The sequence below is a fragment of the Syngnathus acus genome, chromosome 14, assembly GCF_901709675.1.
Source record: "Syngnathus acus chromosome 14, fSynAcu1.2, whole genome shotgun sequence".
NCBI classification, from domain to species: Eukaryota; Metazoa; Chordata; class Actinopteri; order Syngnathiformes; family Syngnathidae; genus Syngnathus; species Syngnathus acus.
In genome coordinates, this window is record NC_051099.1 from 7,510,995 (window position 1) to 7,525,048 (window position 14,054).

Here is a 14,054-nt window from a genome sequence, read left to right on the forward strand (position 1 = left end):
TGTTTTATTGTTTTTAGGGAGGGGGTGTTTGTATATTTGACAAATATTATTCTACATGTCATTGTTTGCATCTTAATTCATTATGTTCCAAAAGTCAAAAGAGGGAAATTTCCGTAGATTTTTGGTCATTTGAGTGATTGATAAGTCACATCTCATTCAATCCTAACATCATTACAAAATTCAAAGGTGCTCACATGGTTATGACGCTTTCAAACACATATGATGCATGAGTCAGCGCATAAAATCCAAGGAAAAGATTGTTAGTAATAGTCATGTTAAATATTATCACTTCCAATGTCACTTCCCCTTTGTCACACTGATTTTTTTGATACCCGTGTCAAGTCAACCTTCTTTGACCCTAACGTAGATGTAACCTCTGACACTAAATTTGGCCGTCTTCCATGAAAATTAGTCAGCATGTCTGGTGTATAAAACAGGAAGCAGATAATGAAAATAAATGTATGTACATAAAGAGAGAGAAGAAAGAACAAACATATAAAATTACTGTTCATTGAAAAAAAAAAATACACATCTAGTTTCAAAGGAGAAAACATAATTAAAAAAATGCCATGTTTTGGTTTTCTGTCAATCTTTGCAAACTCGTCACTTGAACTTGACCCCAATAATATATTGTAACAATATATTCAGCACATTCCCATGTCATTCCCATATAATGGAGTCAAGAAAAAAACTTTCCGGGATTCTGCAACTCTATTAAAAAATAGCAGAGTACAAGAAGAACTCTAGGAGTTACTTGGAAGGAAGAGATAAAAATCACAATTTGGGCATTTTACAAAACAATTACTCAAGAGTGAAACAAAGAAATAGGAAGTAGGGTAGGAAGAATCATCAATCATTTCACGTCATTTTTCTTTTTTTTTTTATCCTTGTGGCCTTTATTCAATTGAAGTTATTTGAAAGAACCCGTGAGTTAAGTCAGTAGCAGGACAGGAAGGCTCAAAATATATCATTTTTTTAAATAATCATAAAATAAATAAATAATAGCTCAAATCAAAACACGCTAGTAAACACGAGCTTGAGGATACGGCTACCGATTCAGGATGGAGTCGTGATCAGTGCTTCGGCCAAAAGGTACAAACGCGCAAAACAAAATCATGTAACAAAACACATAAATAAGAAATGCATAAGTCATTCTGATTTCCCTGACATGATTGAGCATATGAGACAGTGTGAGCACATTGTGCTTTGTGGAAGTCGTCCTGGCATATTTGGATCCTTTCATGGAAAAAGCATCCCAAGCAATGATAAAAAGCTTCTCTGTGTCTTGCGTGGGAAAAGTCTAAAAAGGTGTAGAAAAATCCATGACTTCAACTAAAAAAACAACAACGGAGAAAATGCTTTGAAACCACAGTGGGCTACATGTCATCACAGTGGTGATAAACACTAACAGCAGAGGATTTGTACACTAGTTTACAGAAGATTCGCGATACGGCATGACTTGAACAACAAATGTGGTCGTCATGCATTTGGAAAGGCAGAGTTTTGTAACAGTAGAATGCTCTAACTGGCAGAGAAGTTAGCTGTATAGAGTAGAAAGGGCGCAAATGGCACTGAATTGAAATACATGTTCATGAATGAGTGAGGGTCAAAGAATGAGTTACATGTCACAACCGGCACTTGAAGAAGGCTCAATAACTACTGAGCATTGAAAGAGGGATTAGCAGGACTGCTTTTAGAGCCACTACCTTGTGCAAACAGTCACTGGCGGAGCTAGGATTTTACTTTTTCTTTTAGGGGGCTTTGGGGCCTAAGGAAATCAACCTAAAAAAGAACCCCTGACAAATTCTTCCAAAAACTCATTCATTATAAGCTACCTAGGGGGGATAGGTTAAAATGTGGAATAAAATTCCCGGATAATTGGGAAAATACCCAGAAGTCTATTATCTGTCCAGACACCGGGGGTCCTCAAGCATTTTTCAGGGGGGGATCAGTGCCCTTGCAGCCCCCCTTCTAGCTCCGCCAGTGCAAACAGTCCCAGTGGTAGAAGTAGCAAGAGAGCCAAAGTCGTGATGGACTGGAAGTGTCTGAGATTTGCACAGACAGGAGGATGTTCACTGTTTCAGTCAGGCACAAGCCAAGAGCCACTGGGTCCTCGTCCTCTGAGTGAGGTGGCAAGAGGGGATTTGTGGTCCCTGGTGTGATGGGTGCGAGGCTGGGCCGGGCGGGTTTGCGTCAAGCAGCTGATAGCTGCGTGGGCTTCATGGCGGGTAGATCCAACAGCGCCTGCACGGTCGCGCTCACCTTCACCAGGCCACGCTCTTCCAGGATGTGATGGGGCAGACACAGCTTATCCTGCATTAGCGGGATAAAAATGCAATTGGAAGTTAGACAGACAGTACTGAAGCAGAAGTACACATACTTTTGTTGGAAAAGAAGACTTTGATAAAAGTAGCAGAAATGCTCAACTCAATTGAATTTACAGTTGAATATCTGCATATAATTATAAAATAATATTCAAGTAAGTCTGGTTTGTAAAAAAAAAAAAAAAAAAGGGCAGTTTCATTTTCAGATAGCGAAACTGGGTGTTTCACGACGGTTTAGCCTCAGGGATTTTCTATTCTTTCAGATTATGTGACATTACATAATTTCCAAATGTGTATCTTTGCCTCGGAATGCAAGATAATGTGGATGATAGACATATTGACGGCATTATTGGAAACAATAAAATTCTATTTAGAAATAGTAAATGTTTACCTGTGGAACTCCCATTTTCTTACAGGCATCCAGGAAGTTCTCCACATTTCGACGGCATTTAGCCATACTGAGCTTTGGCTGGGGAAGACGCAAAGAGGATCAACACTGAAATGCAGACAGAGGCCTTGAAATAAAACGTAACATCAATCAAAGTGCGCTACCACTGCCGGCGAAGGTACGTGGATGCTGGCCACAGAGCGAGGACAAATGTGATTGGCTAAATGACAAAGGATCACGCCATCCATCAGAGCAACTCCGACATCGTCTGGAAGCAGCACCTTGAGTTTGGACTCAATGTTCTGTAGAAATGTCAAGCGATAAGAGCATTTTTTGGCAGAGAGGTATTCATTCAACAGTGTTTATTATCGTGGTTGTAGTCATTGAAAGTGCTTTGGTTATGTAATGGAAAGAACATCAGCCATTTTTTAGTCCAAGCGTTTTAAAGCCAAATCCATTGAAAGAGGCTCAATCATTGCCCAATCGAGTTTAACACAGGAGGCTGTCATATTTAAATGTAGAAGACTCATAGTAGTGAATATAAAAATGAGAAAACCTGTCGTAGGATTCCTATTTGCTCAATTTCCTCTCTTAAATGTTCCATCTTTCTCCTCATCGTGAAGCTGGGCTCAGTGGAGCTGAACTCCTGATGACTTCCTCTGGTAAAGGCTGAAACGGAACAGTTGGAAAAGATTTCCAGGAATAGAAAAAAAAAAAAAAAAGGTACGAACAGAAAGTCCATTCAAATTAGTTCCAATGAACTTTATAGGTACATTGAGGCTTTTTTTCCTGACATAATGCTTATCTTTACTGATCTAGAACAGCTTGATAGTTTTGAATGAAGCTTTTTTAAATGTTATTAGTGAACACATTGCTCCAAGGAGTTTCTGCTGTGATTAACTAGGAGGAGATTTATTTGTTTTTGGTTCCCTGGAAACCTCCTCACTTCCACAGAACTGATGTTTTTCAGAAGAATAAGTGGAGCAGAGGATAAAATAGTAGGCTATATTATACTGCAGTGCTATTTCCCAAGTAAATTATCACCGTATGATGTACAGCATGTATGTGTATGCATCACGTTTCTATTTATTTAATAGGACTGTTTGTTTTATATTTTTGATACATGTTTGGATCTAAGTGCGCACATTAGTACCTGATCTTGGCTTGAGTCCAAACACAGTAAGAGTGGTGCTGAAATCTGAGTTGCGTAAACTCTCCTGTTGGCAAAATGGAATTTACAGGATTTCATCGATGGTGTTTAATAGCATCACTCACACACACGCACGTACGCACACACACAACACACACACCTCACAGTCGTCATCCCCGCCGCAGTTTTTCCGGGCACTCTGGCATTTGTACTGTCAAGATAGCAAGCAAAAAAAAAAAAATGAGTCTGTTCTTTGCAAAAACTTATCTCCCAGAAAAACTGATGGTTATCTACAAATCTGCATCGGGTAGAATACCGTATTTTCCGGACTATAAGGCGCACCTAAAAACCTAAAATTATCTCAAAAGCCGACAGTGCGCCTTATAGTCCGGTGCGCCTTATATATGGACTAGAGATGCACCGATCCGATATCTGGATCGGATATCGGTCCCGATATCAACAAAATTGATGGATCGGGTATCGGAAAATGCAGCCGATCTGTGAGCCGATCCTTTCCTTAATCTATTGGGACGCGGGCTACGTCATACGTCAGCAGCACGTGTGCCGCGGGACGCGGCTACGTCATACGTCAGCAGCACGTGTGCCGCATCCACGAGAGTTTTCTAAACAAACGCAAACATGGAGCGAACGAAAGAGTCAGCTGTGTGGAGGTACTTTAAACTGAACACGCCAACTAGCTCGACGGCAGTTTGTAATGTCCGCAAAGCTAATGTTGCCAGGGGTGGTGGTAGTACTGCCAGTTATAGTACTAGTACTAAGCGGAGCTTGTTTACAGGGAGCACTTCTCATTGCTGCTTAAATGAGCATTTAGCATCAACAGGTCATGAGTGATGTGGAACGGCACCTAATGTTTACATGTTTACTATTTATTTTAATATTTGGTTACTGTGTGCTTGATCACCCTTTCTATATTTGCCCAGTGCAGTTTCAGCTGCAACATTTGTATTTTTTTTTTAAGAAGTTTGTATCCTAATTTACTTGAATTTAAATGCTGATACACTTTATTGCTGCTGTTGCACAATTTATGTTACAAATAAATAGTTCATTGCATGAATCTGCTTTATCTTGTTACATTTTGTCTTAGGAATGAACTGTGTAGTCATGCCTGATGCCATTGCCTTTAGTCTTTTCTGTTCCACATGTAGAGGTATGTAGCTTGTTAAGTCAACCATAATATCGGATCGGTATCGGGTATCGACCGATACGCAAAACCACGGCATCGGTATCGGTATCGAAACTGAAAAAGTCGGATCGGTGCATCTCTAATATGGACCAAATTCCTAAATTTAAACTGGCCTGAAGCATTATGTCATGAAATCAATCATAAGTAAATGAATCATGAATCAAAAAGACTATGGATCCTTATTTTGTGATTTGTTGCGTCTGAAGTTGAAATAAAAAAGATCAAATGGAGAATGATTTGATTTGGATTAAAAATCTGACATGATGCATTAATGGTGCGCCTTATATAAGGACAAAGTTTTCAAATGGGCCATTCATTGAAGGTGCGCCTTATAGTCCGGTGCGCCTTATAGTCCGGAAAATACGGTACATAGCAAGGGCAATTCTATTTTTAACCTTGCACTTCACTTTTCTGAAGTCAATGTAAGTTTGTGGGGGTTTTTTTTTGCACACCTTGAGATAATCTTTTCTCAGATATTTGTTTCTCTTGCGATCTTCATTTTGATTGAGGACAGGCGGGACCTCCGGCCATTTGGACTCTGAATCGGACTGATCCATCCTCAGGCTGCCGTCAAAGGAGCAGGATGATGGAGGCTATGAAAACAAGGAGATACTTGCTTGTCTCCTGCCAGTTGAAACACAACTACAAAAAATACATCTATGCAGGTAGGTGGTACCTGTGCACTTAGCACCGATGCGCCGCTACTTCCCTCATCCAACGAAGCACTGTGAGAAATAAGAGAAATTATACTGACTATATTTAGGGGCAGATATAATTTTTACAACATAAAAAAAAAAATTCAGTAAAGCAGTATCTTCGTCGTTCCATCAGCACCACTGAGCGTGTGCAGAACAGGAAGCATGTGGTTCAGAAACGTACCTGCGAGGTTGAGGAGCAGGCCTGGCTTTGCTGCCAGAGCTCCCAGAGTGACTTAGAAATCTGCAGACATAACCAAGTAAACAACTGTCATGTACAACATAGACCATTTTAAATGCATGACTTAGCAGTTTTCCGGGCTAAATTATAAACAATTGTATCATCTCACCTGGTACAATGTTAACATATCATTCAAGATATACATAAAAAAAATATTTAAAAAAACAGCTTAGGCTTATATAGTGACTGGCAAGGGTATAATTAAAATGGTGAATCAAATTGTTGTGTTCTGCACGCCATGCTAGCAGAGGAGTAGCTTTAGATAGAAGATAGCTAAGAAGCAGCATGATGGAAGCTTCCTGTAGAGATGCGACCTCTTTTGTGCAAAATGTAAGATGATGCAGAGAGAGACGCGCCAATGTATCTAGTGCATGTAAGCATACCGACTTGGGAAATAGCAGTGAAAAAAGCCACTTTGTCTACCTGTGAGCTCGACCAGTTACTCTGCGTCGATGGATGAGACTTTCCGCTCTGCAAATTAAGGACCGTCGTCTAGAAGCAATATATCACACGGCCGCCACCACAGAAGGAAAACAAGGAGAATCAAGATGAAGGGCAAAGTGATGTGAAGCGACATGAAGACGATAAGATTTTTAGTGCAAAGCAGAGGCGAGAGAGAACAGGCATGAAAACGGGCTGCGTTTGTGACGGTGGAGCCGCGCACCTGTTCTGCTGCTCCTGTTGCAAAAGCTGTACGGCAATTTTCCTCAGATCTAGCACCTCCTTCAGTTCATCATCCTCCTCTTCCAGTAGCTGCTCTTTGTCGGAACTGCAACGCGGGACAGGAGTTGAGGTTTATTAAAGCTTTACGTGTACAGACGTATTCCCAACTACAGTCATCATCAACCTACCCCCTCTAGCATTATTTTCGCCTTGTTGTTAGTAAAACAAATTATATACCGATACAATCAAAATAAATAAGCACCACAAACTGGCCACAACATTAAGTGCAAATTTTGTGGGATCTCTTCATAAAAACAAGCCTTAAAAATATAATCAGAAAATTGCTCATCTTATGCAGTGTGCAGTTTATTGCTTAATGTTTGGTTAGTTACCAAAAGCCAAACATGATGACTTACAATGCTGTCTTATGTAATAACAGGAACGGAAGCTTGGTTGTGAAAACAGGGTTTGTTTGTTTTCCCAGGAAATTTCAAGAATGACATTGTGCTTAAATTCCAGCAACATAATCTTACCTTGACTCCTCTTTCCAGCTCTCCTTGTCTTTGCTTTGGTGAGACAAGTTAAGAACCTTTTCCAATTCCTGAAATACACATGAAAAATAAATATATATATTAGAGTAACTATATTGTGGATTGAAGCAGATTTCTTCTTACCTTAATACATGACACATGAGAGTTCTGCTGTCCATCACACTCTGACAGAGCAGGATCCTCATCCGGGTTGGGTTCTATAAAGTCATACAGATCCTGATCTGATAGAGGGAGGAAGCATCCGCGACGATCACATTAACGCTCTTATGTATATATTTCTAGGCACTTGATTGAAAAATCCCCACGTCTCTGCGTTCAAGGGGGGGTAATCGGATACTTATTGTTGGTAACCTTTGCAAGAGTCCATTTTGGAAAGGATTGAGAGAGCATCGGCGCGGGCTGTCTCAGACACCTGAGAGTGGAGGCTGACGGTATCGTCGTCTGAAGGCTGCGTGAGGCAAAGAGATGCAATTTGTGATTGGTTCCCCAAGCCAATTTTAGCTACCGTAATTTTCGGACTATAAGTCGCACCGGAGTATAAGTCGCACCAGCCATAAAATGCCCAAAAAAGTGAAAAAAAACCCATATATATGTATATAAATCGCTCCTGAGTATAAGTCGCCCCCCCACCCAAACTATGAAAAAAAAACGCGACTTATAGTCCGAAAATTACGGTATTTATGGACAATAGCTTCTCTAACTAAAATGTTTATTTAATTCATGTCTGACCTCAGTTGTTGACAGCCTCTTGTCACCATTGTCACTCCCAATCCCAGAGTCAGGCCCGTGGTTCTTACTGGGATAAAAATCTTCTATGCTGAACACAAGTGAGGGAGTTATGAACTGTTGTGAGAACTGCATCAACAAAACAATTGTTTGATAAAACGGAATATTAGCAATACCTATCTGTGAGTTGCTGTTGAAGACAACGTTTCCCGAGGGAGGGGATATCCAGGGTATCTGGCTTTTTGTCCGACCTGCACGCTTGAATGTTCAGGTACTTGAAAATGTGCACTTTCCCCTTGAGGCAAATCTGAAATGTTTATGAGCGATGTGGTCATTTGTCCACTAGATGACGCAGTTGTGCCGGATTGGGATTGCTTGCACTGATGCTCACCTGTGCTGGAGGAGACTGCATAGGATTGTTATCGAGGATGATGTGCTGCAGTTGCCTGAGTTTCCGGTAAGCTGCTGGGATCTCAGTGATCTTATTGCAGGAGAAGTCAAGTCGAATGAGAGGCAGATCAGCCAACTCTGTCAGGAAAGTGTCAAAAAGAGCGGTTGTTGTCGTGTCACTGGACATTTCATTAGGTACACACTCTCCAAAGTAACTTAATTATTAGAACGTTTGCTTGCTTTTTTGTTTTTGTTTATAAACAGGCGACCACATTCCAGAAATATGCATGTTAGGTTAACAGGAGATTTTAAATGGATGATTACAGAAGTCTATTTCAATACAATGATTAGGTCAATGTTTCATTCTGACCTTCCGGAAGAATCTGCAGACAGTTCTTCCTGACGTTGAGTTCTCGTAAGGCATGGAGACGGCCGACCTGGGCCGGCAGCGCCTGGATCTCATTACAGCTCACATCCTGCAGGGGGAGAAAGAGTGAAAGCAGCCATCGAGCATGACATGCACTTTGCCTTTTAAGCATGGAGAGAGAAAAGCCTCTTACAAGCTCCATTAGTTCTTTGGCTTTGCCGATCTCTTCGGGGATGGACACCAGCTTGTTGTTGCTCACGAGTAGAACTTTGAGCGGAAGGTTGAACAAGTGTTTGGGCAATACGGATATTAGATTTCGACTGGAGGGAGAAAAAAAAAGGAACAAATAGTTAGAATGATTTGCACTTTTAAATTCAATTCTAATGTTTCACAGTAAAATCAGAACAGGTATTACAATTAACACACATTATTGTCGTGTAATTGGATATTGACAACCAAGGTGTGGCATGATCACCTGATGTCAAGATACGTCAGTATCTGCAAGTTGATGATGGCTTCTGGGATGCACTTGATACAGTTGTGGTAGAGGTTGAGGGACTCGAGAGGGGCAAAGAGACAAACTTCCGGAGGGACTTCAGAGAGACGATTTTTGGACAGATCTGCAAACAAAAACAAATGACACTATATGGCCAAAAACATTGTGGAATGGAAGAAAATAATTTCTCTCGCCTTTGGGGCTTTTCTGGCTAAACGCTAAACAGTACAATTTATCAAAAGTCTACTTTTGTTCACATGGTCCAAAATGTTTACTGAGAACAAAGAACAGAAGTTTATGTGGACATTGTCCAAGTTGTAGGTAAGATCAATTGACTAGACAGACAGATCGATACATCTTAGTGAGCATGTCGTCATTGAACACTGGTCTGAACTTACAACCCTTTTTGAATAGATCAGTATTTCCGTTATTGATCCCATTGCAAGAGACTTTAATGCCTTTAATGTATGTAATTTATATGACTGGGCAAAAATGCGAAAGAAAAAAACCCGAAACAACCAGACTTGAGATTGTTTATAATTGAAAGCTATTTTAATGTCCACGATATTTGCAGCAGCTTTCTCCAACGCGCTCTCCATCCCTCAACAAACACAAGCATTGTCTTTTGAAAGCAAAGGAGACACACATGGACGAGTGATATATGTGGAGACTACCTATTTTGGACACCTATTGATTGTGCAAATGAGTGTGCGAATGTGTGTCTTGCCGATGCCATCCCCTGCTGACATGTTCATTAGCAGCCAGCGTGAGAAAGTGCGCAGCCACAGATAAACATATTGTAGAAGTCAACATCGCTACGTCTTCATCTACTAATTCCAATTTCTTACAGCTTACCATTATGGGGGTATTACCTGCTTCTTATAACCTGACTAGTTTGCTTTTACATAAAAAAAAATAGAATGTAATTAGCTGATTACATCACATAAAAGTCAGTCTAGAAATGTGAGTTTTAAGAAGTGATTTGAATAATCGTTTTAAATGTCTTAAGTTAGCTGCCGTTAGCTTAATCGGGTGTACATAATGTTGTGGTCGGTAAGGATTTAAAGCCTTTGCATTGTTAGTCAAAACCAGAAAGCAGAAGTGAGAAGACCACATTAGACACTCATCAGTCCGCAAGAATTGGCCCTAGGGGGTTAAAGGAAACACAAATTATCGTCTTGAGAAGACGGTCAAAGGGTCTAAGCACCTTCCATTAAGAGTAAATGCTTAAGGCTTGATGCTGTAATACAACTGCATTTAGGAAAACACCTCGCCCTGCCCCAAGAAGCCTCACAGCTGGGGATTCTTAGCACCACCGTAGGTCAGTGGGGGTGGAGCGCAGGCGCCAGGCGTGACCACCCCACCTCCCATTTCCCTCCTCCAACCCAGACCATCTGTGGCCCACCTCCATGCCAAATCATCAATCCATTCAACTGTGCTGGAGGTGCAGATGATGTCTGGCTATACTTCCGCCAATGACACAGCAAAGGCTAAAATAGACATCCTGCTGAGTGCTGCTTCTCTCACTGCTGTTTTACTTCCTGTGTTAAATCCTTTTCACATCCAAGATGTCATAAAGGAGGTGTGGCGTATTTATTTTGTGCTTATCTCTTGTGTTAAATGATCAGAGTGAATAGTTTGTCTATGACCTCATTGCGTGAATAATAAATGACTGCAGGGACAGAAAAAAATAAGAGAGCCAATTATGTTGCCTTGTGGCAAACATACAGTAGGCAGTGTCAAATAAATGAACAAAATGTCAAATTATAATATACCGGAAAATGTAGCTGGAGACTAAATCCAACACGCGATGACTGTAGTTGAACCGTGACATCATTCCAGTGATGTGGCCTTGTTTTCGTGCTGACAACTATGTCGTGTCTCAACATGCACAGGCACATCACGGAAGAGCCCGAGGCCGGAACAGAAATTACAATTGTCAAGCTACACTTGCGTGATTGTGACTGTGCCGAACGTACTTAGACTTCTCGGCAACCGCGAATTTTCATGAGTCGATGTAATTTCTCTCTGTGAATCACAACTCGGACTATAATGACCAGCCCACTTTTGGTTCCTGACCCACCAAATGAGAATCAATTCTAATTCAAGTCAGAAATGAACATTGAAGGAGTTCCAAGTCTTGAGCCACTATACGCATGCTGTGACTTGCATGCAAACAAAGCAGCGCTATGTGGGTCCTCTCGAGAGTGAGCAAATGCTGACATATGAACCAGAACATCTGCCCAGGTGGCAAACCAGGCCCTCTCCAAGGTCAGGCGGACCGCCCACAAACTCTTTCCCGTGAGAATACAAACCAAGTGGAGACAAAGTGCCAGTGGCAAACTGCAAACAGACACCCTTGTGCGAGTAGACTCTTTGCTTTCTTTGCACAACACTGCTCAGTCATTAGTCAGATGACACGCACTCAGCCAGACCCCGAGTACAAACAACACAAAACCTTGCCTTTCATTCAGCTTCGAAAGATCTCCGGCAAAAGTAACGGTTGCGGAAAGAAGTGACAACCTGTTTTTTTAGTTTAGTTTCCTTAGTGTTGAGATCTTTCGGAAGTGAGATTTTGGCTCTGGCGCAGTTTTTGGAATGAAAAACCCAACAACAACAACAAAGGTGCTTAACCATTAGGTTTACTGTTTTAATAATATGAAATTTACTACAATCCTTCCCAAGGCCAAAATGTAAAAAAAAAGAAAAAACTGTACAGTCACTCAGCGTTATTTCTGTATTTGCATGTGCGTATGTTTATTACTTAGCAGGCTTACTTCCTGTTTAACGAGGGAGGAAGAATGAACGGGAACCACAATTTACACATGCCACAGTGACTCAGTGGGTGAAAATAAATAATTATACATATGCATGTAAATCCTCATCTACAGTAAATGGTTTGTTGGTAGGTTGCTACAAAGCTTATGAAGTTTTTGGAGAGGACTTTATGGGTGAAACCACTCCACCAGAATGATGACACGACCTATATGCTTGGTATCCTTTGTGAACCAGGAAGTTTATTGCTTGCTAACAAATATGTTCCCTTTTGATGGCCTGCACTCTACTTTGTAATACTTTAGGTGTGTGTGTGTGTATGTAAATTACAGCATTGCAAGACTTTAGTGGGTGTCATGCTTATGTTCAGACACTTGGTTGCCTTTTCATGATCAGACGTAACGGGTTAGCGATTGTGGCAAAGCTATTTGGGGTATATCGTTTTACCACATTTAATCCCCTGGGGTAAGCACCCACCATCAATCACTGTTCTGACAAAGTGTAACAGCAGATGGTATATGAACATATCAGAGAAGACTATCATTAGGAGACATAAACCGTCTCAATGGCAAGTATAATGACTTAAGCTGCTGACAGAATGAATAATAACTGACTGATCAGGCTACCGACGAGATAAGACTCCTTGGAATATAATTGAATAATTACAAATGTATGTGCCCTTCATGTGCATTCTCTAAAAGCCCAGTGGAATTATCTGTAAGATGAACCCAATAGAGAACCTAAATATCAACAAAGCAAACATTTACTAGAAAAAAGGAATAGGAGTTAGGAACCGAGACTGTAGTGGCTTCCTCCTTTCTGCATGCACGCACGCATGCAGAAGGGTGAGGCTGGCTGCAAGTTCCATCTTTTGTCCGCATGCGAGCAAAGTGAATGCGCCACACAAAAGACATATATCACTGAATTTATTAGAAATTGTTCATTCATATTATTTTCCAATGCTTTAAAATGCACAGTGGCTGATTTGGGTGCGCCTGCCAATGTCTCATTCATGGAGCTCAAGGGGAGGCGGGGGGGGGGGGGGGGGGGGGGGGGCGTCAGTGAGGGGCTGATGGTTTCGCCCAAAACAACCGAGCAGTAACCGAGCCCCTTGTGCTTAAAATATATGAGCCACATCATTACAGTGATTGCTTTGTGTATAGGTAGACACATGCAGGCAGGCAATCGCAGCAAGACTCCTGCACTCGTTGTAACATTCGTGCACATTTTTACACCAAATGCCACCCACCTGCTTGTGTTGTATCGGTGAGGTCGTAACTCAGCCCCGGGTACTCCCTCAGCTTCCTCCCGCTTAGGTTGAGGATCCCGGAGCAGACAGCATCCTCCAGAGCTCGCTCCAGGCTCCGGGCCGTGAGGTGCTGCTGCTGCTGTTGCTGCTGCTGCTGCTGCTGTTGGTGCTGTTGTTGCTGGTGGTACTGCTGTTGGTACTGGCTGCTCCCCGGGCTCCAGTGAGGTCCGCTTGTGTAGTGGTGGTGGTTCTGAAGCGCAGTGACAGCTCCTTGGTTGGACGCCATTTTCGTTTAAAAAAAAAAAAGGAAAAAAGAAATCGGAATTGAGTCTCAGACTGAGAGCAGCAGCAGCAGCGCACAGCCGCAGATTCTACGCCCATGCGCGTGCAGAGGCGTGCATCAATGAGGGGAGGCGCAAGGGGGTGGGACTCCACAGAGGCGGAGGTGCTGATGATGCTGGCGGTGCTTGATGTGGTGTGGTGGCCATTTTAGGCGTTAACCCCTCCTCTCCAGTTGATTAATAAGCAGCGGAGGTGCGATTTGATGGAATGTAACTTTCTTTATTTACCTGAAAAGGATCTATGAGGAAATATTTTTTCAGGTGTTGAGTATGTGTAACAAGGTTGCACCAAACACGGCAAAATGTATATGACAAACAAAATAGTTCATAAAAATGTATAGTTATTGAAGGTTATCCTTGGCGAATGAAATTATATGACAGTTTTGCTTTGTAACATGAGTCAAATAAATGCAAATAGCTAATGAATGATTGGAAATATGTTGCCCAGTCACTGCTGTGCTTGAGTTCGAGAGAGATTATCAACAGTGCCCCTA

General features: G+C 41.7%; 1 protein-coding gene across 3 annotated transcripts; it reads right to left on the reverse strand.

Annotated features, from left to right (window-relative positions):
- Window positions 1–1,146: 1,146 nt before the first annotated feature.
- lrch2 (leucine-rich repeats and calponin homology (CH) domain containing 2) lies at window positions 1,147–13,617 on the reverse strand. Of its 3 annotated transcripts, none has more exons than XM_037270369.1 (21): window positions 13,220–13,617; window positions 9,175–9,319; window positions 8,893–9,019; window positions 8,703–8,808; window positions 8,334–8,470; window positions 8,119–8,249; window positions 7,946–8,033; window positions 7,568–7,664; window positions 7,340–7,413; window positions 7,199–7,266; window positions 6,667–6,771; window positions 6,426–6,494; window positions 5,946–6,005; window positions 5,743–5,791; window positions 5,519–5,659; window positions 4,023–4,073; window positions 3,866–3,929; window positions 3,269–3,381; window positions 2,877–3,014; window positions 2,716–2,793; window positions 1,147–2,313 (listed from the first exon to the last, which is right to left on the reverse strand). In XM_037270369.1, exons 1-21 carry the CDS (start codon window positions 13,503–13,505, stop codon window positions 2,194–2,196), a joined length of 2,247 nt encoding a protein of 748 aa, XP_037126264.1. In that variant the 5' UTR covers window positions 13,506–13,617; the 3' UTR covers window positions 1,147–2,193. The 3 variants fall into 3 exon arrangements, with proteins under 3 accessions (XP_037126264.1, XP_037126263.1, XP_037126266.1); XM_037270368.1 differs by having other exon boundaries at window positions 7,340–7,437; XM_037270371.1 differs by lacking the exon at window positions 6,426–6,494 and having other exon boundaries at window positions 7,340–7,437; window positions 13,220–13,616.
- Window positions 13,618–14,054: the final 437 nt, after the last annotated feature.

Bases quoted from the DNA above. Each gene is read 5' to 3' on its own strand.
- lrch2 (XM_037270368.1), bottom strand. From the start codon at position 13,505: ATGGCGTCCAACCAAGGAGCTGTCACTGCGCTTCAGAACCACCACCAC. The intron at 7,665-7,945 runs GTCAGACATGAA...TGCCTCACGCAG, and splicing joins AGAGGCTGTCAACAACTGAG to CCTTCAGACGACGATACCGT. The intron at 6,772-7,198 runs GTAAGATTATGT...CCCGCGTTGCAG, and splicing joins AGCTGGAAAGAGGAGTCAAG to TTCCGACAAAGAGCAGCTAC.